The sequence below is a fragment of the Girardinichthys multiradiatus genome, chromosome 23, assembly GCF_021462225.1.
Source record: "Girardinichthys multiradiatus isolate DD_20200921_A chromosome 23, DD_fGirMul_XY1, whole genome shotgun sequence".
Taxonomy (NCBI): domain Eukaryota; kingdom Metazoa; phylum Chordata; class Actinopteri; order Cyprinodontiformes; family Goodeidae; genus Girardinichthys; species Girardinichthys multiradiatus.
Window position 1 is genome coordinate 19209986 of NC_061815.1, and position 23476 is coordinate 19233461.

Below are 23476 nucleotides of genomic sequence, written 5' to 3' on the forward strand. Positions count from 1 at the left end.
CTACAACCCCAAATCCCTGATGAGTTGCAAAGGAAACGCCGTGGATGCAGAGCAGGAGCTAAGAGAAGAGAGAGAAGGAGGAAGTTCAAACCATCTCTTCCGTCAATTATGATGGGCAATGTGAGATCGTTGAGAAACAAGTTGGATGAACTCCAAGCCCTACAAAGGATCCAGCCAGAGTACCGGGCATGCAGTATTATGTGTTTTACTGAGACATGGCTGCAGGATCATATCCCCAAATCCAGTGTCTCTCTGCCGGGCTTTTTAACCATACGAGCAGACAGAGATTTAAAGAGGAGCGGCAAATGTAAAGGAGGTGGACTGGCAGTACAGGTCCTTCTCAAAATATTAGCATATTGTGATAAAGTTCATTATTTTCTATAATGTAATGAGGAAAATTTAACATTCATATATTTTAGATTCATTGCACACTAACTGAAATATTTCACGTCTTTTATTGTCTTAATACGGATGATTTTGGCATACAGCTCATGAAAACCCAAAATTCCTATCTCACAAAATTAGCATATCATTAAAAGGGTCTCTAAATGAGCTATAAACCTAATCATCTGAATCAACGAGTTAACTCTAAACACCTGCAAAAGATTCCTGAGGCCTTTAAAACTCCCAGACTGGTTCATCACTCAAAACCCCAATCATGGGTAAGACTGCCGACCTGACTGCTGTCCAGAAGGCCACTATTGACACCCTCAAGCAAGAGGATAAGACACAGTGTTCCCAGAGTGCTGCATCAAGGCACCTCAGTGGGAAGTCTGTGGGAAGGAAAAAGTGTGGCAGAAAACGCTGCACAACGAGAAGAGGTGACCGGACCCTGAGGAAGATTGTGGAGAAGGGCCGATTCCAGACCTTGGGGGACCTGCGGAAGCAGTGGACTGAGTCTGGAGTAGAAACATCCAGAGCCACCGTGCACAGGCGTGTGCAGGAAATGGGCTACAGGTGCCGCATTCCCCAGGTCAAGCCACTTTTGAACCAGAAACAGCGGCAGAAGCGCCTGACCTGGGCTACAGAAAAGCTGCACTGGACTGTTGCTCAGTGGTCAAAAGTACTTTTTTTCGGATGAAGGCAAATTCTGCATGTCATTCGAAAATCAAGCTGCCAGAGTCTGGAGGAAGACTGGGGAGAAGGAAATGCCGAAATGCCAGAAGTCCAGTGTCAAGTACCCACAGTCAGTGATGGTCTGGGGTGCCGTGTCAGCTGCTGGTGTTGGTCCACTGTGTTTTATCAAGAGCAGGGTCAATGCAGCTAGCTATCAGGAGATTTTGGAGCACTTCATGCTTCCATCTGCTGAAAAGCTTTATGGAGATGAAGATTTCATTTTTCAGCATGACCTGGCACCTGCTCACAGTGCCAAAACCACTGGTAAATGGTTTACTGACCATGGTATCACTGTGCTCAATTGGCCTGCCAACTCTCCTGACCTGAACCCCATAGAGAATCTGTGGGATATTGTGAAGAGAACGTTGAGAGACTCAAGACCCAACACTCTGGATGAGCTAAAGGCCGCTATCGAAGCATCCTGGGCCTCCATAAGACCTCAGCAGTGCCACAGGCTGATTGCCTCCATGCCACGCTGCATTGAAGCAGTCATTTCTGCAAAAGGATTCCCGACCAAGTATTGAGTGCATAACTGTACATGATTATTTGAAGGTTGACGTTTTTTGTATTGAAAACACTTTTCTTTTATTGGTCGGATGAAATATGCTAATTTTGTGAGATAGGAATTTTGGGTTTTCATGAGCTGTATGCCAAAATTATCCGTATTAAGACAATAAAAGACCTGAAATATTTCAGTTAGTGTGCAATGAATCTAAAATATATGAATGTTAAATTTTCATCATTAAATTATGGAAAATAATGAACTTTATCACAATATGCTAATATTTTGAGAAGGACCTGTACTTGTGAACAACAGATGGTGTAATCCAGGACATGTAACTGTAAAGTGTCATCTCTGCAGTCCAGATATTGAACTGTTGGCAGTAAGATTTCGTCCATATTATTTACCCAGAGAGTTTACCAGTGTTATTTTGGCAACAGTTTACGTTCCACCTTCCGCTGTTGCTGACACTGCATGTGATGCCATCAGCTCAGTTGTTGCTAAGCTACAGACACAAAACCCCAATGCTTTAGTGGCAATTTCTGGTGATTTTAACCATGCTTCACTCTCTGCTACACTTCCAACGTTTCAACAGTTTGTCAGCTGCTCTACCAGAGAAAACAAAACATTGGATTTGTTTTATGCAAATGTCAAGTACTCATACATCTCTACAGCAAGACCTCCTCTAGGCAAATCAGATCACAATCTCTGCTCGAAATATAAGCCCCTTATTCAGAGACAACCTGTAATAAAGAGGACTGTGAGAAAATGGTCACAGGAAGCTCAAGAAGCTCTGCAAGGTTGCTTTGAGGCTACAGACTGGGACACACTGTGCCAGCCACATGGAGAAGACATCAATGCCATGCCGTGTGTAACCGACTAAATAAACCTCTGTGTGGATAACATCATCCCCACCAGAACTGTGAGATGCTTCCCCAATAAGAAAACCTTTGATCACCAGTGACCTGAAGGACCTGCTTAACAAGAAAAAAAGAGCCTTCAGAGAGGGAGACAGAGAATAATTGAGGAGTTTACAGAAGCAACTTAAAGTCAAGATAAGAGACAGCAAGGAGGTGTACAAGAAGAAGCTGGAGAGCAAGCTCCACCAAAACAATATCAGAGATGTGTGGTCAGGGATGAAGATCACAGGCTTCAAGCAGAAGGATGATCAGACCGATGGAGGTCTGGACAGAGCCAATGAACTGAACACATTCTTCAATAGGTTTAGTTCAGAAACAAGCTCAGCATCCTCCTCTCCTGCTCACAGCCAAACAGACATCCCTCCCTCCTTTGACCCACAGGACCCACAGCTGTCCAGTAACACCTCAAATGTTTTATCTTCCACCTCAGCCCTAGACCCTTCTACATGTTTGCCATCAACCATATCAGAAGATGCTGATGCTCCCTTTGCCACCCCCTTCCACCTGTGTGTCTCAAGACGTCAGGTGAAGATGCAACTGGAGAGACTGAATCGCTGCAGGTCCAGATCATGTCAGCCCTAGGGGCCTGATGGGCTGTGCAGAGCAGCTCTGTGGGATTCTGCAGCACCTCTTCAACCTTAGCCTGGCCCAGAAAAAGGTTCTGGTGTTGTGGAAGACCTCCTGTCTTGTTCCGGTACCAAAAAAAACTCACCCATCAGTCCTCAATGACTATAGATCTGTTGCCCTAACATCCCATATCATGAAGGTCCTAGAGAGACTCCTGTTGGCCCACCTGAGTAAGCAAACAAACTATCAGGACCCCCTGCAGTTTGCTCATCGTTGTGGAGTTGGAGTTGAAGATGCCATCATACACCTGCTTCAACAAACCCAGTGACATCTAGACAAAGCCAGCAGCACTGTGAGGATCATGTTCTTTTGATTTCTCCGGTGCATTTAATACAATCCAACCTGATTTGCTTTGTCAGAAACTCCAGAAGACTCAGGTGGAGGCCTCAACAATCTCCTGGATCAAAGACTACCTGACAAACAGACCACAGGGGACTGTACTCTCACCATTCCTTTTCACTCTGTACACCTCAGACGTCCAGTACAAGACAGACTCCTGTCATCTGCAGAAATACTCGGATGATTCTGCAGTCGTGGGGTGGATCAGAGATGGACAAGAAGCTGAGTACAGGAAGGTGGTGGACCGCTTTGTGGCATGGTGTGGAAACAATCATCTCATGTTGAACGTGACTAAAACAAAGGAGATGATTGTAGATTTTAAGGTACGGTAAGGGTAATGTAAGTTTATTTATATAGCACCTTTCAGCAATGAGATACTCAAAGCGCTGTAGAGAGAAACAGGAATAATTCAAAACTATTTCCATCATTGGAGAAGAAGTGGAGGTGGTGGAGGAGTATAAATACCTCGGTGTTCACCTGGACAACAGACTAGAGTGGAGATGCGACTGTGAAGCCATCTACAAGAAGGGACAGAGCAGACTGTAGTTCTTGAGGAAGCTTAGGTCCTTTGGTGTTTGCAGCAAAATGCTGCATATCTTCTATAAGTCTGTTGTGGAAAGTGTGATCTTTTCTGCCATCATCTGCTGGGGAAGCAGCATCAGAGCCAGGGACTTAAAAAAGCTCAACAAGCTTATAAAGAAGGCTGGCTCTGTTCTGGGGACTCCTCTGGAACCTCTGGAGATCATTGTGCAAAGAAGGATTATCCATAAAATGAAGAACATTATGGAGAACCCTGATCATCCTCTTCATCAGACTGTCCTACAACAACAGTGTCTTCAGTCAGAGGCTTCTTCAGATCTGCTGTAAGACGAAGCACTACAGGAGATCCTTCCTACCCAAAGACATCAGCATCTACAACGGCTCTTTGAAGAAACCTACATAATATGAGCTACAACAACATTTAATTTCCCTTTGGGTATAATTAAGTATTTTTGAATTGAATTGAATCCTGTATTTTTAAGCCACAGATGCAACAGTTTGCCCTTTTATTTGCTCCTTAGTTGTGTGTAGTTTTTGTTGCCAAACGTTATTACGAATGGTGGGACAGAAACATGTGCTCACCGGCGCCGCCATGATTATGATTGTTTGCACATGTGCACCATAAGGAAAATAATAAGACACAGCAGGCAGGCGATCAGACAGAGAAGATATTGTCACACAAAACACAAAAAACAATAATAGACAACAAAAGGTTCCCGAGTCTCAAATCGTGAGTCTGAGGTCTGAAGTCTTTTGAGTGCAAGTCTAAGTCGAACCTGAAGTCACTGTATGTGCGACTGACGTGCGACTCGAGTATGAGTCCCAAACTCGAGTCCCCATCTCTGCCTCTAGGCAAACCATATTATACCAATGTACCTATTCATTGTTTATGCATTTATTTCCTCGTAATAGTTAAGTATTTTTGATGAATTATACAGATACCTTTGAATAAGTAACAAGAAATCTCAGCTCAACAAATCTCTGATTTTGATACAATTAGAATCAGAAAGAACTTTATTGCCAAGTAGTGTTTCACATGTACGAGGAATTTGCTTTGGTGGTAAGCTGCTACACATGGACAAACATACAGCTGACAAATACATTTGGAAATATATAGTTAAAAACAAGAACAAGTTGTGTACGGATGTCATGAGAAAAATAGAGCACTGTGGCAAATATTAAAAATAAAAATAACAACAACATAGAATTAAATGAAAGAGTATTTACATGTGCTGAGATATTCGTACTAAGTGTCAGTGGTGGACCAGGGCCTTGTTAATGAGGCTAGCTGCAGGCGGGAAGAAGCTGTTTTTGTGGCGGGAGGTTTTGATCCTGATGGACCACAGCCAGGGATGGGGACAGGGATGATGATGGATGCTTTGAAGCAGGATGGCACATGGCATGTCTCCAGTGAGGTGTTCAAAATGTCTGTAAACACCGGAGATAGCTGATAAGCACAGTGCTTTAGAGTGGATGGGGAGTGTTATATATAACAAAGTGTAATGTGTTCTTATGTTCATAACAGTGTGGAATTAGTCTGAACCTGTAGCGCTTAGAAGGTTAACTGTGCAGGACAATATGTATTATTTGTGAACTTGAAAAAACAGGCACTAAAGGGTGTGAGTGCATGTGTCAGTTTCATCAATAGAAGATGCCTCAGAACTGACCTTCAGCAAAAGAATGTATGAGAAACTGATAAGGCGCTGCACAACAAATGTGAAATGTATATTCCCTGGTATGTGTGTGTTCAATAAAAGAACGGTGCAGGGCAGAGAAGAGCAGAAGTGTTCCTGACTACACAGAGACAGCACCTCTCTTCCCCAGCCGGGTGAATCAGCTTCAACCTCTAGTCCGTGGTTTGCTTTCTTAGACATTTAAGTTTAGTTTTTTCTCGAGCAGAATTAAGATGCTTTGACCAAATAAACGAACACGCAGGAGTTTAGAAGGACAACTCCGACAGGAGACACAGTCCGTTCCAGCTGCTTTGCAGAGTTTCTACCTCTTAAACGGTCTATTTACTTCCTTATCTGAAATGGAGAGGAGAGGGGGTGGAGTGGGTGGAGCTGGCCAATTCTGAGGAGAGAGGGGAGAAAATGGTGGACTGGGGTTGTGGCTGAGTGGAGGAGTCACGGGGGATGGTGACCGATTGACTCTGGAAGCACCAGTAGAACTGGTTTAGCTCATTTGCAAGGCGAGAGTCATTGATAGGCAGCATAAACCTTGTGTTTTTTGGGTTAGCTAGCAGTATGTGGTCATTTTACAAAAGAAAAAGCAGTGATGTGGTTTAAACTGTAAGAAATAATGTATCCTTACTTCTGAAAGTTAATATTCAAAGATACTTTATTGATCCCCGAGGGGAAATTAGAATTCCAGTACAACCCATCCAAACAGACATCATGACACAAGATAAGGGGGGGGACGGGTCACCGCAGCTTTGCTGCCCACTCACAGGCGCTGCCCTATTATTAGACTAACTGCCTTCTAGCAGTAGGAACATCTCCAAGATTGTTCCGCACAAACAAAAATTGTGTGTAGTCCGAATGCTGGTTGACAAATAAACAAATTTCCAAACTCATCTGTTCATACTGATACTGATACTGGTAATGTGTACAGCTGCTGTACATATTACCAGTATCAAGGTATCCCAAGGTTTTCAACAGTACAGTTTCAAAACCATTAAACATTTACTTCATCTCTTTTTTGCAGTTTAAAGTCTTTTTACTTTTCTGTTGCTGAGCACTGCCAGTCAGCTGGCTGATCAAAAGACTGCAACATTGCTCGATCGTATACAAGAATGAGAAATCTGGCTATAGTATAATCTGGCTATAGTTGGAACTATAATTAGAAGCTACAGACTAAATGTCAATTAAGCAGCTGATTGCAGGTTGACTACAGGAGCAGATAGCCAGACTTAATTAATCAATTAACTTTAAAATTATCCGCTTGTTGGACTACCAGTGTTAGTCTCTAAAGAGCAGCATGTCAAAGAGATATTATATTCTGCACAATTAGCATGTTCACCTAAATGTTTATATAAAATGTGATGTTTTTTTTTATTTTCTGCTTAAGTTTAAATAATAAAACCAAATTATTACTGTAAAAATATGCAACACTTGGAATAATTGTTGATTTTCTGTTTTAAATAAAAGCAATTAAATAATTTCATACATTTTTGTTAAAATGTTTGTTTAAATACAATGAAATTGTGGTGTTTTCACTCAAGCTTATGGTTCTGACAATCTCATATCAGACTATGCCTACTTGCCAGAACAGTATTTTCCACTAATCCTTTATCTTTTCAGAGCCACAGGTAATTCTACTGTGCTGCATTTGGCACAAGGAAGTGAACGCATTACCAGATTAGTCAAAAATAAACCAATCTAGTTATCAAATGCTTGCTGAGTAATGCAAATGACAAACCTCTTTACAGACATCCATCCAGGCTTGCATTATAACTGAGGTATTATTATGCTGTAAAAGTAAAGATTTCCACCTTAGAGTCAGAGATAAAGCTTGATGTAGAATGATGTATACATTTTTCAAACTCCTTAATTGTTGGCACCCCATGTGAAGATGTGCACGAGAGCCTTAAAACAGGTGGTTTTTATAGACTTGGTGATCCCACCATGCCGATCTTTGCTGCAATTTGCTAACAATTAATTTTTTTAAGATTTTTTTTAATTTCCTTACCATCCTCCTCAGTGTCAGTGATTGCAGGATTGTCTTGGGTCCTCATTCAGTTTTGTTTGTCTCAGTTTAAGTTTTATTAAACCTAATAATTATTGCTGTGACTGAAGATATATGTGAGTTTGTGCAAGTAAGTTTTTTCTTGTAGCCATTCCCTAATTTATGTGTTACCTGAATAGCGTGTTCACTTGTGTTTCCCCATTTGAACAGTGTCCTTCTCAAAATATTAGCATATTGTGATAAAGTTCATTATTTTCCATAATGTAATGATGAAAATTTAACATTCATATATTTTAGATTCATTGCACACTAACTGAAATATTTCAGGTCTTTTATTGTCTTAATACGGATGATTTTGGCAAACAGCTCATGAAAACCCAAAATTCCTATCTCACAAAATTAGCATATCATTAAAAGGGTCTCTAAACGAGCTATGAACCTAATCATCTGAATCAACGAGTTAACTCTAAACACCTGCAAAAGATTCCTGAGGCCTTAAACACTCCCAGCCTGGTTCATCACTCAAAACCCCAATCATGGGTAAGACTGCCGACCTGACTGCTGTCCAGAAGGCCACTATTGACACCCTCAAGCAAGAGGGTAAGACACAGAAAGACATTTCTGAACGAATAGGCTGTTCTCAGAATGCTGTATCAAGGCACCTCAGTGGGAAGTCTGTGGGAAGGAAAAAGTGTGGCAGAAAACGCTGCACAACGAGAGGAGGTGACCGGACCCTGAGGAAGATTGTGGAGAAGGGCCGATTCCAGACCTTGGGGGACCTGCGGAAGCAGTGGACTGAGTCTGGAGTAGAAACATCCAGAGCCACCGTGCACAGGCGTGTGCAGGAAATGGGCTACAGGTGCCGCATTCCCCAGGTCAAGCCACTTTTGAACCAGAAACAGCGGCAGAAGCGCCTGACCTGGGCTACAGAGAAGCAGCACTGGACTGTTGCTCAGTGGTCCAAAGTACTTTTTTCGGATAAAAGCAAATTCTGCATGTCATTCGGAAATCAAGGTGCCAGAGTCTGGAGGAAGACTGGGGAGAAGGAAATGCCAAAATGCCAGAAGTCCAGTGTCAAGTACCCACAGTCAGTGATGGTCTGGGGTGCCGTGTCAGCTGCTGGTGTTGGTCCACTGTGTTTTATCAAGGGCAGGGTCAATGCAGCTAGCTATCAGGAGATTTTGGAGCACTTCATGCTTCCATCTGCTGAAAAGCTTTATGGAGATGAAGATTTCCTTTTTCAGCACGACCTGGCACCTGCTCACAGTGCCAAAACCACTGGTAAATGGTTTACTGACCATGGTATCACTGTGCTCAATTGGCCTGCCAACTCTCCTGACCTGAACCCCATAGAGAATCTGTGGGATATTGTGAAGAGAACGTTGAGAGACTCAAGACCCAACACTCTGGATGAGCTAAAGGCCGCTATCGAAGCATCCTGGGCCTCCATAAGACCTCAGCAGTGCCACAGGCTGATTGCCTCCATGCCACGCCGCATTGAAGCAGTCATTTCTGCTAAAGGATTCCCGACCAAGTATTGAGTGCATAACTGTACATGATTATTTGAAGGTTGATGTTTTTTGTATTAAAAACACTTTTCTTTTATTGGTCGGATGAAATATGCTAATTTTGTGAGATAGGAATTTTGGGTTTTCATGAGCTGTATGCCAAAATCATCCGTATTAAGACAATAAAAGACCTGAAATATTTCAGTTAGTGTGCAATGAATCTAAAATATATGAATGTTAAATTTTCATCATTACATTATGGAAAATAATAAACTTTATTACAATATGCTAATATTTTGAGAAGGACCTGTAGAGATGGGTATGTGTTTCATTATATTTATAATTTAGGTAAACAAGAGGTTATAGTTAACTAAATAACACTGACACTAACTAATTGACACTGTGATCGACTTAAATACCAAAAAGGTTTAATTTAGTTTTACAAGAATTGTTTGGGACTGGTAAAGTGGGATTTAGGTGAAAAATAAAAAAAATCTGTACAGATGTAAAATAAAGTGCCAGCAGGTGAATTTCCCAGGATTTGGTTCAAATTGTGTTTTATCGCTGCATTGATAAAACACTTTATATTTTAACTACACACAATCTAGCATGTCATAAAAAAATCTTGTCTCCTAAATAAATTTGTGCATTTTAACAGTACATACTGTACAGTCTTTATAAGGAGAGTACTTTATCCATCAGTATCTTGTCAACACAAGAGATAATATTACATATGCTAAGTTCATCTGAGGTCACCAAAGTGCAGCATATGAATAAATAAGATGATTAGATGTTTTGAGTCCACTTGTATTTTACCTCCATCGCCTTTTTCATCATTTTGGCATCGAACTCTGCTGGGGTCAACATGAGCCCAATGATCAGTCTCTCCAAGTTCTTTGACAGCTCAGACTTTAGGTCCTTCATCAGGTCCTACGAGGTGATTAAATACAACAAGGTCTTAAACAATTACCACAGCAGGTCCTTTATAACTTTAATTTGTCTCCTAAGCCCAGTCTTAGTTGTATATGTTAATAAAAGAATTAAGTTTGCAAGTGTGCCCTATCTTAAATCTCTTTATTTTTGGGTTATTTTTCAACCATTTGTTTCTCTCACCCTTCCCAGCAGGGATTTGAAGGACTGTCTGATTTCCTGCCTCTGGGCATTGCTTCTTTGTGCAACAATGTCAATGATCGCATCCTCATCTGTTCCTGTTTTTACAGGTAAGAGGATATCAAATTTATTTAAAAAAAATGCTCAAAGAAAATTGCAATATCAGCATAATTGTGCACAGGAATAATTTCAGAAATGTCCATAAACTCATCATGGACATCTATGACCATTTCTTTGAATTGTTCTTATTCCAGGGAAGAATAATGAAACAGCAAAGCTTGGTATGCAAAAGTTCATTTTTTGTGGATTGACTGGTAATATTGTCTTAAATTTGTGTCAGAAAGGTGCGCCTCAAACATAAGCTCTTTGTAGCTATCAATAAGGTTCTGTCTGAATATCTGAGCATTCATCAGAAGTGGCAGAGCACGTTTAAAGTGGTTAGTTTCCTGGGAGAGCAGGGACAATCCCAGCTTTTAGGCATAGTCCATACATTTTCCTTTTTGTTGAGGCCAGTGCTCTAGGAAGGCCATTGCAGAAGCATAATGTTAATCTGCTTCATTCAGAACAAAAACGTTTTACTGTGTGTTTGGGATTATTGTCTTGTTGGAAAATCTTTTTGTTTGAACAGTCCAGCTAATGATTTAAGGTAAAGTTAACAATTTTAGAGCCAGAATCCCTAGAAGCAAAACAGACCCCATCAGGATGCTGCCACCACCATGCTTGACATTTTTTAAGGTTTGAAAGTCTTATTTACTAAATTACGTAACTTACGTGGGTACATGTGGTTCAGGGCAACTGGCTAAGGGATATTTAATAACATATTATCGGTGTATATACAGACATATTCAAGAAATTAGAATATCATTGAAAAGTTCATTTATTTCAGTAATTCAATTCACTGCTTGAAACACATTCTATAGATCAACTCCACACAGCCTTTATTTCTGTTATTTATGAATATGTTTAGCTTACAGCTAATGAAAAGAAAACATTTAATATAAAAATATTACATTAGACCAATAAAAACATTTTTAATACAGAAATGTGGGCTTCATGAAAAGTGTATTTCATATCTGCTTAAAGGATGTTAATTATTAAAAGGTATTTTAAATCTAACAAATGAGCCACAATGGACTTCATGTTCATGACTGTATGTACACTACGTATAATTTTGACCTTATGTGAATTACTGAATATCCAAAAACAATTCCAACTTTTGTTGAACTTTTGTTGTATCATTATTCGACACTGGAAAAATAATTCAATTAATTAAAAAAAAATGTCATAAAGCTAATAGTGCATTGCTGTCCTAATGAGTGTATGGAAGCTTCTGACCAGAAATGCATATGTATTAAAGTTGCATACCAAAACCCTTCATAGCTTTCCTCAGAGCTTGTGCATCAGCTGCAGGGTCAAAGTCAGGCGCAGGACGGACTGTGGGCCTCAGCTGAGGAAGTTGAAATTACTCACATTAAAAGGATGACAATCAATAAACAGATGTCGATTGTTAATGTGGGCCAGCTGCTGATACACACACAACTGGCTATAATTAGAAACATGATATATGCAAGCTTAGAGCAACAACAAAAAAGAAAGAGAGGTCAGCAGAACATGCAAAATAGACAGTTTTCACATAACAGTTTGCTGTTCAAAGATTATTTAGCTGAATATGGCTGAAACAGCAGTCTGAGGCATATGATCTCCTGACATTTGAGGGGGCAGGTGCCCTAATGAGGTCAAATTTCACAGCAACATAAAAACGTCGGTAGGCTCAAAAACAGTTGGGAGTTACGAAGCATTAGTGAGACAGCCATTTGTTTACAGCAATGCTGAGACCCTTCTGACATTCATCCTCCATGCTACGGTGATCTGCAGTTGAAGGGTTTGGAGAGCGGATTACAAACAAGAACTATTTGTGTGTTGGGAAACAGCTTTCTCATCATATCCAAAGTTAAACAAAGCCATCACTGTGCACAAATGACTACAGCACAAGCTCATGGCTCAGTTAGAAGCACATTACTCAGGAGCCAGCAGGTATTTCAGGTTCAGAGTAATGCTGAGGCAAACATGCAATGACACATCTAAAGAGTGGATGGGATCCAAACCTGCACTTTGGTCATGGCACTTAATTCCCACATCTTGTAGGCTATCTGAGCAGCTTCGGGGAAGAACTCTCCAGCTAAGCTGTAACGATCAGTTTGACACAACATTGCACACTCAGCAAAGCCAAAACCTAAAGCTTGGCTGCACTTTTAGGAAGGTTCATATGTTGTATAATAAAGTGACATCCTATACGGGACATATTAGCTTCACTAACAAGTTTTCACTTGTGTTGGCAGCGTTAATATGAGGGCATGTTGCACCCATTTTATACAGCTGCTTCAGTTTCATTCACTCAGAAAATATTAACTGAGAGTTGGTACTCTATCACCCTCTACTGGTCACTGCTACCGTCTGCAGCCAGGCTGTAACTTACTCATCATCCCCTCCACACAGGTTAAGGAGAGTCCTCTTGTAATCGCCTGATGTATCGTCCTGATTCCAGTGTATAAAGGAGACAAAGTAACATCAGGGATGAACTATGTTCTGGAACAGAATGCATCTGAAATGTATTTGTCTTCGTTATTTCCTGACATTTATCATGTTATAAAGTGACTTCTCGTATCTGAGACGGAAATACTCTCGGATGTCCAGCATGTCCATTTCAGAGCGAGAAACCATGATGCGGATAAGAGTGTTATCAGCTGTACCAAGGCCCTGAAAGAGAAAGTGACAAAATATTTGTAGGACAAGGCAATGTGGAAAATAAGATGTTAAACTGGCTTCAGACATGAAAAATTTAGCAATATCTGATGAGGCAAACAAAAATGACTATGTGTTTATACCTTCATTGACTTGTAGAGGCGTGTGGCAAAGAACATGGGAATGCTCCTTATACACTGGACTGTGAGGAAACAAGAACCAGGGTCTGTGTTATATAAAAAACTCCACAGTTTATTATGTTCAATATAAAAACTCTAGAGTGTATGTATGTCTTACCAACAGCCAGCATGAGCCTTTCAAAGTCTCCAGACAGCTCGCTCTTAATGCTGTCCTCTATGGACATCTCTGCAATCTTTTCATATTCATCAAAAACTGAACAAAAACAAGACAGCATATTTTAATGTGAGGGACTTTGTCTCATCCACACCTGCTAAAATACATACATATACTATCCATATATGTTAATTAGTTATCAGCAAACCTCTGGCATGATTTTAACTGGATATTTGACCACCTGTCTGCTTGTTATTGGCAGTTTATTTAAATTATTTAGGACTGGGTTTTTGAGCATAATCCATCATTTTAAAATGTGGTTGAGATCAGCTCTTTGGGAAGGCTACACTTAATGTTAGCATCCTATATCTAGTATAAAACTAATTTTGATGTGGGTTATGATCATTGTCCTGTTCATTCAACTTTGTCCAAATGTCATCATCTAGCTGTTGATTTTAAGTGAAGTTGAAGAAAGGCACGAGTGCCTTCTTTAATATTCAGTTTGATGGAAGCAAAACTGCCCCACAGCATAATGCTACCACCACCGTATTAGACACTTCGAACATTTTTCTGAGGCTCGGAAGCTTCATTTTCACCCATCAAAATTCTCTGTCATCTGTCCCGTACATGCATTGCTGTTATAAACAGTGGACGTTTTCAGAAACATCCAGCATTAGCATCACAAATCTGCGCAGAAATTCCCAGGCTCTACACTAACAACGGTTTTCACCACCTCAGAGACCTGAGGTCACAGTGGGAATGTACCAAATGCCTCACCCCCATGCTAATCTCCCCATGAACTTGGCTCACCCATTCGAAGGTGGGTAACACTGCGGTTTCCCAGGATTATGATGAATGTTGCCTCGTCTGTCCCCCACTTCTCCTCTCCTGCAGCATACAAGTTCTACACAGAGGTGAGAGAACATGGATAACATGAGGAAGAAATTACCCAAAGTCTATCACCAATATCAGGATCAGAGAAGCATTTTAGCTATGTAATATGGCATCTTCTGTGAACCACTCCACTGAGGCCCATAAGGAAATATTTACAAGATTTCAGAATAAATTGCTCAGAAAGACATATGCAGTCCTCAGAACATGAATGCTATTTAGATTATCTTTGTATGCAATTTTGTATTTGACATTAAGCATTGATTTCTGGTTATAAGTCCATTCAGATCCTTAAATCAATAAAAATTCTAATTCCACACAATAAATGTTTAGGAATACATAGAAAATATTCATGTAAAATTATTAGTTACTTTAAAATATAAAAGATATCACAAAAAGGTTTCAAATACATGTACGAATCATTGTACAAGCGTAACATTTATTAAAATAATGCAAAACAAAGTAATTAACAATAAAACACAATACTCGTACTCGTTGTCTTCCGCTTCATCTGGGACCGAGTCGTGTGGGCAGCAGACTCAGTAGAGACGCCCAGACCTCCTCCAGCTCCTCCGGGGGAAGCCCAAGGAGTTCCCAGGCCAGCTAGGAGACATAGTCCCTCCAGCGTGTCCTGGGCCGTCCCCTGGGCCTCCTCCCGGTGGGACATATCTGGAACACCTCCCGAGGAAAGCGTATAGGAGGCATCCGATACTGAACTGACTCGATGTGGAGGAGGAGCAGCTCTACTCCAAGCTTTTCCCGGACATGCATTTATGACAAAATAGTTGGTCTTTCTTTAGAAACTGCAGGTAACGAATTGCACATGTTGATCCCTCGTACAGAGAAGGATGTTTATCCCAGAGACGTTTTAAGGCACCTTACAGACCCCACTGCATGCTCCATGAGTTACTGAACCAGTAACTGAATCACAAGGTCAGAAAAGTGACTGAAGAGCCTTACCATGTTAGCATTTATAAAAAGGTTTGAGATCTTCGAATGTAACAGTTCATCCTATTAAGTTTCTTTAAGAACATGACACTTGTATCTGGTCCGGTGGGCTTCCAGTCCAAGATCTAACTAACCTGATTGTGTACACGGCAGTGAAAAAGTAATTCCCCCTCACAGATTTCAACTGTTTTTGAGTTTTTCTTTTTTCAGGAAGGTGGAGGCCTATAGTGTGCGAGGCAGCCTCATTGAATTGATTCTAAAAAGCAACATTTTTATGCATCAGCATCAGAATAATAGAAAGCCTGAGCTTCAGCTGTGCATTATACTCTGTAGCGTCCCTGGAGCTCAAATGCGAAGAACAAGTTAATTAAGTTTCAGAAGAAGGATGCTGCACATGAAACATGTAATAAGCAAAACCCAAGCAAATGAAAATTATTTGTTTTGCAGAATCCAGCTTCGGTTCATTCAGAGAAAAGAGACCAGTGAACTCTAATATACATGCAGCAAACTAAAATTTGAATTTTCAACTTCCAAACTTCTTGCTTTGTATCAGCGCAGTCCAAAAAAATTGGAAAACTTCATGTATATGTGTATTTTTGTGCAAAGGATTGTTTTCTACAAATATTAATAGTATTTAAGTTAACTGAAATATATTGAAAAACCTGAACATGCATCATTTGTTTAATCATTCTCACTTCTGCATCCTGCTGCACCAGGTCTACATCCACCACCCCTGATTCGTCTCTGGTCCCCTGAAAACATCACGCCAAAAGAACTCAGAGCTGATCATTTGGGCTGTAAAGACAATAACACAATGGCTGTGTGTGTCTCTTTAGTGAAATAACCTGAAGCAGAACAACCAGCATCTTCTTAAAGTGACCCGATGTGTCTTTGATAATATCTTCCTCTATGTCCCTGCCGTAGGCTGGAGACACACACAAAATCAAAAGCTGCCCTATGGAAATAAACCTGTTTCAAAATAACACGTCCTTCATGTCTCACCATCCTTGTAGGCTGCAGCCATGTCCTGTAGCTGTTTGTTGTTCCTAGATGCCAGGATTTCTATCAGGCATCGCTCGTTTGTTCCAGCTCCCTATAACAGAACATGAGGGTGAACATTAAGCAAAAGCTACATCACATCATTACCAGAGGGAGAATAAATGACATACTTTGACTGCATCATGGATTTCCTTGGCATCATGGTAGGGAGGAGTTCTCATCAGACTCACAATGAGGCGTTCAAATTTTCCTGTGAGCTCATACTTCAGATCTTCAATCAGATCCTGAAAAGACAGCATGATGTTTGATGTTTAGAAAGCATTCTGGATGTGAACATAAAAGCCCTGTCAGAATCTTTTGTGTACCTGCCCAAAGCTGCATTTGTATGCTGAAATGACCTCTTGCCTCTGTGCATTACTCCAAGAGGTGATCAGATCCAAGATTGTTTCTTTGTCACTACCTGAGGAGCACAAATCAATATTTCCATTTACTCACAAATCTCGGACTGCAACACCATCACAGCTGCTGGGAGCTGTTTGTTTGTTTGTTTTATGCATGGAAATATAGTAGATTAGAGGGGAGGAGTAAAGATAACATGCATCTCCCTGGTTATAAATTACAGAGTAATCAGGCACTCACCAATGCCTTTCATAGCATTGTAAAGAGTCTCAGCATCAACCCTGGGATCAAAGTCTGGAGCATCAGTTATTGTACCTCTGAACACCTGTTAGAAGAATAAAGTTAATCTGAAACATTTTTTGTTGAGGCAAGAGAGTCACGTTAAGAATGAAGCATACTTTGTTAAGGCCTTATGATACATTATTTTTACACTCAGTCCCTCTGTGATCACCCTGTTTGTGTATACCTCATGTTCAGTTTTTATTTCTTTTCAGGTTGAATGATTCTTATCCAGTGTATCAATACCGGTAATGGCAGGAGCTTAGCTACATCTCAGGCAGTGTTATAAAATGAAATGAAAACAACAGCATTATTTATAAGTTATGAAGAAAGTTTAGAAAAAACATGTTTTTTGATAGCATTAAAGGGAACTTAGATGTATAGAAGAATAATGCTTTGAAAAACTATTCACATCCCCTAAAAGATGTTCACATTTATTCACATTTAGACAAAACCACAAACTCAAATGCATTAACTTTGACCAGTTTCCTTCTTCCTGTTGAAAAACATTCACAAAGATTGATCCTACTATCAAAATGTTCCATTATAGGGTTGATGTATTCAGGGTAGTGCACATTGTTAGTTTTTCACCACATACAGCGATTTGCATGTAGGCCATGAAGTTGAATTTTGTTTTTATCTGACCAGAACATCTTTCACATGCCTTGTGGCAAACTGCAAACGGGACTTCTTCTGTTTCCAGATTTGTGGAATGCACGACTAATACAGGTCCTTCTCAAAATATTAGCATATTGTGATAAAGTTCATTATTTTCCATAATGTCATGATGAAAATTTAACATTCATATATTTTAGATTCATTGCACACTAACTGAAATATTTCAGGTCTTTTATTGTCTTAATACGGATGATTTTGGCATACAGCTCATGAAAACCCAAAATTCCTATCTCACAAAATTAGCATATCATTAAAAGGGTCTCTAAACGAGCTATGAACCTAATCATCTGAATCAACGAGTTAACTCTAAACACCTGCAAAAGATTCCTGAGGCCTTTAAAACTCCCAGCCTGGTTCATCACTCAAAACCCCAATCATGGGTAAGACTGCCGACCTGACTGCTGTCCAGAAGGCCACTATTGACACCCTCAAGCAAGAGGGTAAGACACAGAAAGAAATTTCTGAATGAATAGGCTGTTCCCAGAGTGCTGTATCAAGGCACCTCAGTGGGAAGTCTGTGGGAAGGAAAAAGTGTGGCAGAAAACGCTGCACAACGAGAAGAGGTGACCGGACCCTGAGGAAGATTGTGGAGAAGGGCCGATTCCAGACCTTGGGGGACCTGCGGAAGCAGTGGACCGAGTCTGGAGTAGAAACATCCAGAGCCACCGTGCACAGGCGTGTGCAGGAAATGGGCTACAGGTGCCGCATTCCCCAGGTCAAGCCACTTTTGAACCAGAAACAGTGGCAGAAGCGCCTGACCTGGGCTACAGAGAAGCAGCACTGGACTGTTGCTCAGTGGTCCAAAGTATTTTTTTTCGGATGAAAGCAAATTCTGCATGTCATTCGGAAATCAAGGTGCCAGAGTCTGGAGGAAGACTGTGGAGAAGGAAATGCCAAAATGCCAGAAGTCCAGTGTCAAGTACCCACAGTCAGTGATGGTCTGGGGTGCCGTGTCAGCTGCTGGTGTTGGTCCACTGTGTTTTATCAAGGGCAGGGTCAATGCAGCTAGCTATCAGGAGATTTTGGAGCACTTCATGCTTCCATCTGCTGAAAAGCTTTATGGAGATGAAGATTTCATTTTTCAGCACGTCCTGGCACCTGCTCACAGTGCCAAAACCACTGGTAGATGGTTTACTGACCATGGTATCACTGTGCTCAATTGGCCTGCCAACTCTCCTGACCTGAACCCCATAGAGAATCTGTGGGATATTGTGAAGAGAACGTTGAGAGACTCAAGACCCAACACTCTGGATGAGCTAAAGGCCGCTATCGAAGCATCCTGGGCCTCCATAAGACCTCAGCAGTGCCACAGGCTGATTGCCTCCATGCCACGCCACATTGAAGCAGTCATTTCTGCAAAAGGATTCCCGACCAAGTATTGAGTGCATAACTGTACATGATTATTTGAAGGTTGACGTTTTTTGTATTAAAAACACTTTTCTTTTATTAGTCGGATGAAATATGTTAATTTAGTGATATAGGAATTTTGGGTTTTCATGAGCTGTATGCCAAAATCATCCGTATTAAGACAATAAAAGACCTGAAATATTTCAGTTAGTGTGCAATGAATCTAAAATATATGAATGTTAAATTTTCATCATGACATTATGGAAAATAATGAACTTTATCACAATATGCTAATTTTTTGAGAAGGACCTGTAGTTGTCATCTTGTTACTTACGCCTGAGCTGTGGATCTATACAGCCTCTCCAGAGTTAACATTGTCCTCTTGGCTATTTCCCCCTATTAATGCTTTTGTTGCCCAGTCTGTCAGTTTAGGTGGATGACTATATCCATATTCATTTGTTAGCACTGTAGGTTTGCATCAAGATAGTCCTAGGTTTGAATCCTAGCCAGGGTGGACTTTGCATTTTTCTCCTCATACATATGTGGGTTTTCTCCGTGTATTCCAGCTTCCTCCCACAGTATTAAAACATGCTGGTTAGTTAATTGGTTACTCTAAATTGCCCACAGGTGTGTGGGTGCATGACTGGTTGTCCTATGTGACCCTGTGATGGCCAGGCAATCTGTCCAGAATATACCTCTTGCCCACTACACTAGTATAGGACATGGATGAATTGAGCAATGCTCTGTTGGATTTCAAAATGGGATATTGTTTAATAACCCACCCCTGCTTTAAACATCTCCACAGCTTTCTCCCTGATCTGTCTGCTGTGTTCCTTGGTTTTCGTGATGCTATTTATTCACTAAAGTTCTCTAACACACGTCTAAGGCTTTCACAGAGAAATTGCATTTACACTAAGATAAGAGTGCACAAGGGTCAACTCTATTTACTAAAAAAGTGACTTCTGAAGGCAGATGGTAATACTGAATTTAATTTAGGCCATAAGAGTAAAGGTGTCTTTGTATAAATAGATTAATTCTTTTTCATTCCACTTCACAACCATACAAAACTTTGTGTTGGTGTATCTCATTAAATCCCAAATATAATGTACAGAGGTTTGTGGTTGTACCATGACATAATTTGGAATAGTTTAAGGGGAATGAATACTTTCCAAAGCTCTATAGAAGTACAATCATCTCAAGAATGTAAACCCCTTTTAAATTTTAGATATCTTACAAAAAACATAAAGATACATATGATTCTTCCTTTGAATCAGTGATGGGTTGTGTTAAACTGGGAGTGACTGGACACCAGAATAGGCCTAAAGCAGTTAACCACATGGACCTCAGCTTGAGGAGAAAGAAATACTGTGTTTAGTATGTGCCGCCCACCCATGTGCATAGTGGTGCGAAAGTGTGTGTCTATATGTTGCAAGGGTCAGGTTGCACACAGACCACCTGTCTTTACAAGGGTTTGAAATACAATAGCTCAAATACAATGACAGACGCACATGCATCTAACTGCTCCCTCTTGATCATGGGCCCTTAAATTTGTCCACAAAATGCTGAGACTAAAACAAGCTCTCTAGCTGTAGGAAACTGGTTGAGTTACTGTTAGTTCTTACTGCAGTTGCAGTCGTTGAGATTACTGCTGCATTACAGCATGCAACCAGAATGTACTCCCCTCGCTGCTGACTGCACATGCTCGGATGCTCTGCTTCTCTGACCACCACTCTGCACGACAGCTGAACAGCTTCAGCCGCATAGCAACAAGGTCCCAAATATGTGGGCCTAGCAACAAACTTTAATCTAAACAGTTCACATATTCATGAGTCCTATAAATGGCAATGTGGATTGAATGCTAACTGTGTTCTCGTTCCTTATTCGCACAGTGTAGTTTTTTGTTTTTTACTATGAGTATGCAGATTTGAAAGTTTGTGCTTCATCAGGTAAGCTCGGGCCATTTCCGGTCATATTGAGAAGCCTTTCACAAGTCCTAAACACTTCCTCAGAGCACCAGCCTATAATTATATTGTTTGTGGTGTCTATGAGATAGGACAGGTAGCAGTGACACCCTACACTGCTGGCTTTATGATGTGGTGTGCTCACATGGTGCCAGGTGACAGCAGCTGACCCAGGCTCCGTCCTCACTTTATTCAACAGCACACAAAACCAACTATGTCCAAAAGACATAAGATCTCCACATTTTCATGCGACACTGATAACGTGTGCCGTGCCTTGAAAAAATATTCATAGCCCTTTGACCGCATTTTATCACATAACAATCAGAAACGTCAGTGTGTTTTATTGGGATTTTATGTGACAGACATACACAAAGTAGTGCATAGTTGTGGGGCCAAAAGAAAACTATACATGGATTTCAAAATTCTTTACATATAAATATCTAAGCAGTGTGACCTGCATTTGCATTTAGCCTCTTTTACTTTGAGACACCTAAATAAAATCCAATCCAGTTAAATGCTTTTAGAAGCTTGCCAATTAGAAGCAGCCAACTCTGGAGTAGCTGAAGAGATCCACAGCTTTGGAGAAGGAATCTGTCAACAGTAGAGCATTTCACAAAAATGACCGTTATACAAGACTGGCAAATAAGAAACCATAAGAGGTCCTGTTTGCAGTTTGCAACAAGCCAAGAGATACATAAGGGACACATAAAACACGTTTCTGGTCAGATGAGACACATGACTCATGCTGCGGGGATTATTTACTTCACAGGAATGATAAAGCTGCTAAGCGCTAAGGAGAGGTTTGGTAGAGGTCCATACAGAGCAATACTGGAAGAAAACCTGTTAAAGGCAGCAAATGAGTTGACACTGTGGCAGAGATTCCCCTTCCAACAAAACAACAATCGTAAACATACAGCCAAGAGCAACAATGGAACGATCAAAGCATATTCAACATTTAGAATGGCCCAGTTAAAGTCCAGACCCTAACCCAATTGAGAATGTGTGGTGACATTTGAAAATTGTTGTTCAAAGACACCCTCAAACCACTGTGACTGAGTTAGAGTTATGTTAACCCTGCAAAAGGGGCAACAAATAGTCTCTTGACAAGCAAAGCTAGCAAAGACTTACAAATACATGTCAAACTTTCCAATAAATACCATATATTATTTCCCTTCTGCTGTATAAGGCAAGAGAATAGTTGTGTCCACTTACCATGTTTGTATTTTGTCTCCTGTGTGACTGCTGCTCAGAAATCTATTGTTTTAGACCTGGAGAAAGAGAGAGAGAAAGACAGAGACACAGAGCGAGAGAGAGAGAGAAATGCTGACTTAAAAGCAGCATTGCAAACCATCAATTTTAGTGTCCTTGAATGTGCAGGTCGCTATATTTCAAAGACATATCATAATCTCCTCTTTTAGTGTGCTGCATGTTTTGCATCTCCTATACTTATATTAATTTACCAGAGCAGACCAGGACCAATGAATGAACAGGTAGAGCAGTGTCTGTATTAAATACACTTATAGGGAAACTGACTTCTCACACTTTCCACTCTGCCATAAATCAACCTATAAAAGACACATTCATATACATTAAGGAGACTCAGTTACTAACCCTTTGGACATTTTCTGATTTCATTAATAGTTTAAAAATACAAAAAGGAGAAACTAGTAAGTTTGAATGTCACAAAAAAAAAGGGCATGCCTGACATGTGCTAAAATTGTAAAAGGAATAAAAAGCTCTGTTCTCGTTTTAAAAGCTCAGTGTTTGTCTAAGACAGCTGTGAAGCCCTCCCAAAAACAGCAAGCAGCGTTCAACTAAATATCACAATCAGTGTCTAAAGGGGGGACTGGGGCTCTATAAATAAAGGGCCACACCCTTCCACGCTGCAGAATACGATTCAGCTGTCACGTTTTCTACTTTCAACAGTCCTCTGAAGCTTATTTAGTCTTTTTTATATCGGCTTCTCCGGTGTTTTCATCTCTGCACCAAGTCTCACACACACACAGTACAAATTAGCGAATCAGCAAACTTGTGTGAATTTCTGCGGCAGCAAACCTCGCGTTAAACCAAACCGGCGGAGATCGGACACAATAAAAAGGGTCTAAATAAGACAAAGGGGCTTACCTTGACTGGAGTAGTCGGTGCTGGGGTACGGTGGTCCTGCTGCCTCCTATAGCAAAAACCCGCTGTGTGCGCTCCCTCTTCACCCCCTCCCTTTCGCCCCTTCTTCAGGCCGATCAGATCCAAGCAGACCCGTTACGTGTCCTCTGACGCAGCGACTGCGGCGCACTGTGGTGCTGTATGTAAACTGTGCAGTTGTGCATTGTTGAGCATATTAGAGCACATGAAGTGGAGCAAAGTCGTTTGTCAATTAACTAAAAAAATAAAAATCATAGTGATTAGTTGTGCACATTTTGGTAATTTTACGCACGCAGATTAATGGAAAGCGCACAGTCCACAGTTTTGTTTATGACATGAAGAGGCTAAACAGTCTTTAAGTACTTAAATAACTCAAGATCGACACGTTTCCGAAGCAACATTGATGGCTTGAACTTTGCGTGGGAATTGCTGTTTGATTCTCGGTGCAGC

At 40.7% G+C, this 23476-nt stretch overlaps 1 protein-coding gene across 4 annotated transcripts in view; it reads right to left on the reverse strand.

The window, feature by feature from the left end:
- anxa6 (annexin A6) overlaps nt 1-23111 on the reverse strand; it is a 32457-nt gene extending 9346 nt beyond the window's left edge. For 2 of the 4 annotated variants that reach the window (XM_047353390.1, XM_047353389.1), the window contains exons 1-17: nt 23012-23111; nt 22100-22155; nt 16863-16947; nt 16589-16683; nt 16394-16507; nt 16227-16317; nt 16070-16149; nt 15920-15976; nt 14196-14289; nt 13389-13484; nt 13235-13293; nt 12984-13106; nt 12826-12884; nt 12455-12533; nt 11715-11796; nt 10353-10447; nt 10056-10169 (exon numbers count right to left, since the gene is read on the reverse strand). In XM_047353390.1, the coding sequence (XP_047209346.1) occupies nt 10056-10169; nt 10353-10447; nt 11715-11796; nt 12455-12533; nt 12826-12884; nt 12984-13106; nt 13235-13293; nt 13389-13484; nt 14196-14289; nt 15920-15976; nt 16070-16149; nt 16227-16317; nt 16394-16507; nt 16589-16683; nt 16863-16947; nt 22100-22102 (1326 nt within the window). In that variant the 5' untranslated portion in view covers nt 22103-22155; nt 23012-23111. Of the gene's footprint in view, nt 1-5039; nt 5473-10055; nt 10170-10352; nt 10448-11714; nt 11797-12454; nt 12534-12825; nt 12885-12983; nt 13107-13234; nt 13294-13388; nt 13485-14195; nt 14290-15919; nt 15977-16069; nt 16150-16226; nt 16318-16393; nt 16508-16588; nt 16684-16862; nt 16948-17088; nt 17113-22099; nt 22156-23011 lie in introns of those variants that run through there. The other 2 variants (XM_047353392.1, XM_047353391.1) reach the window with 2 other exon arrangements.
- Nucleotides 23112-23476: the final 365 nt, after the last annotated feature.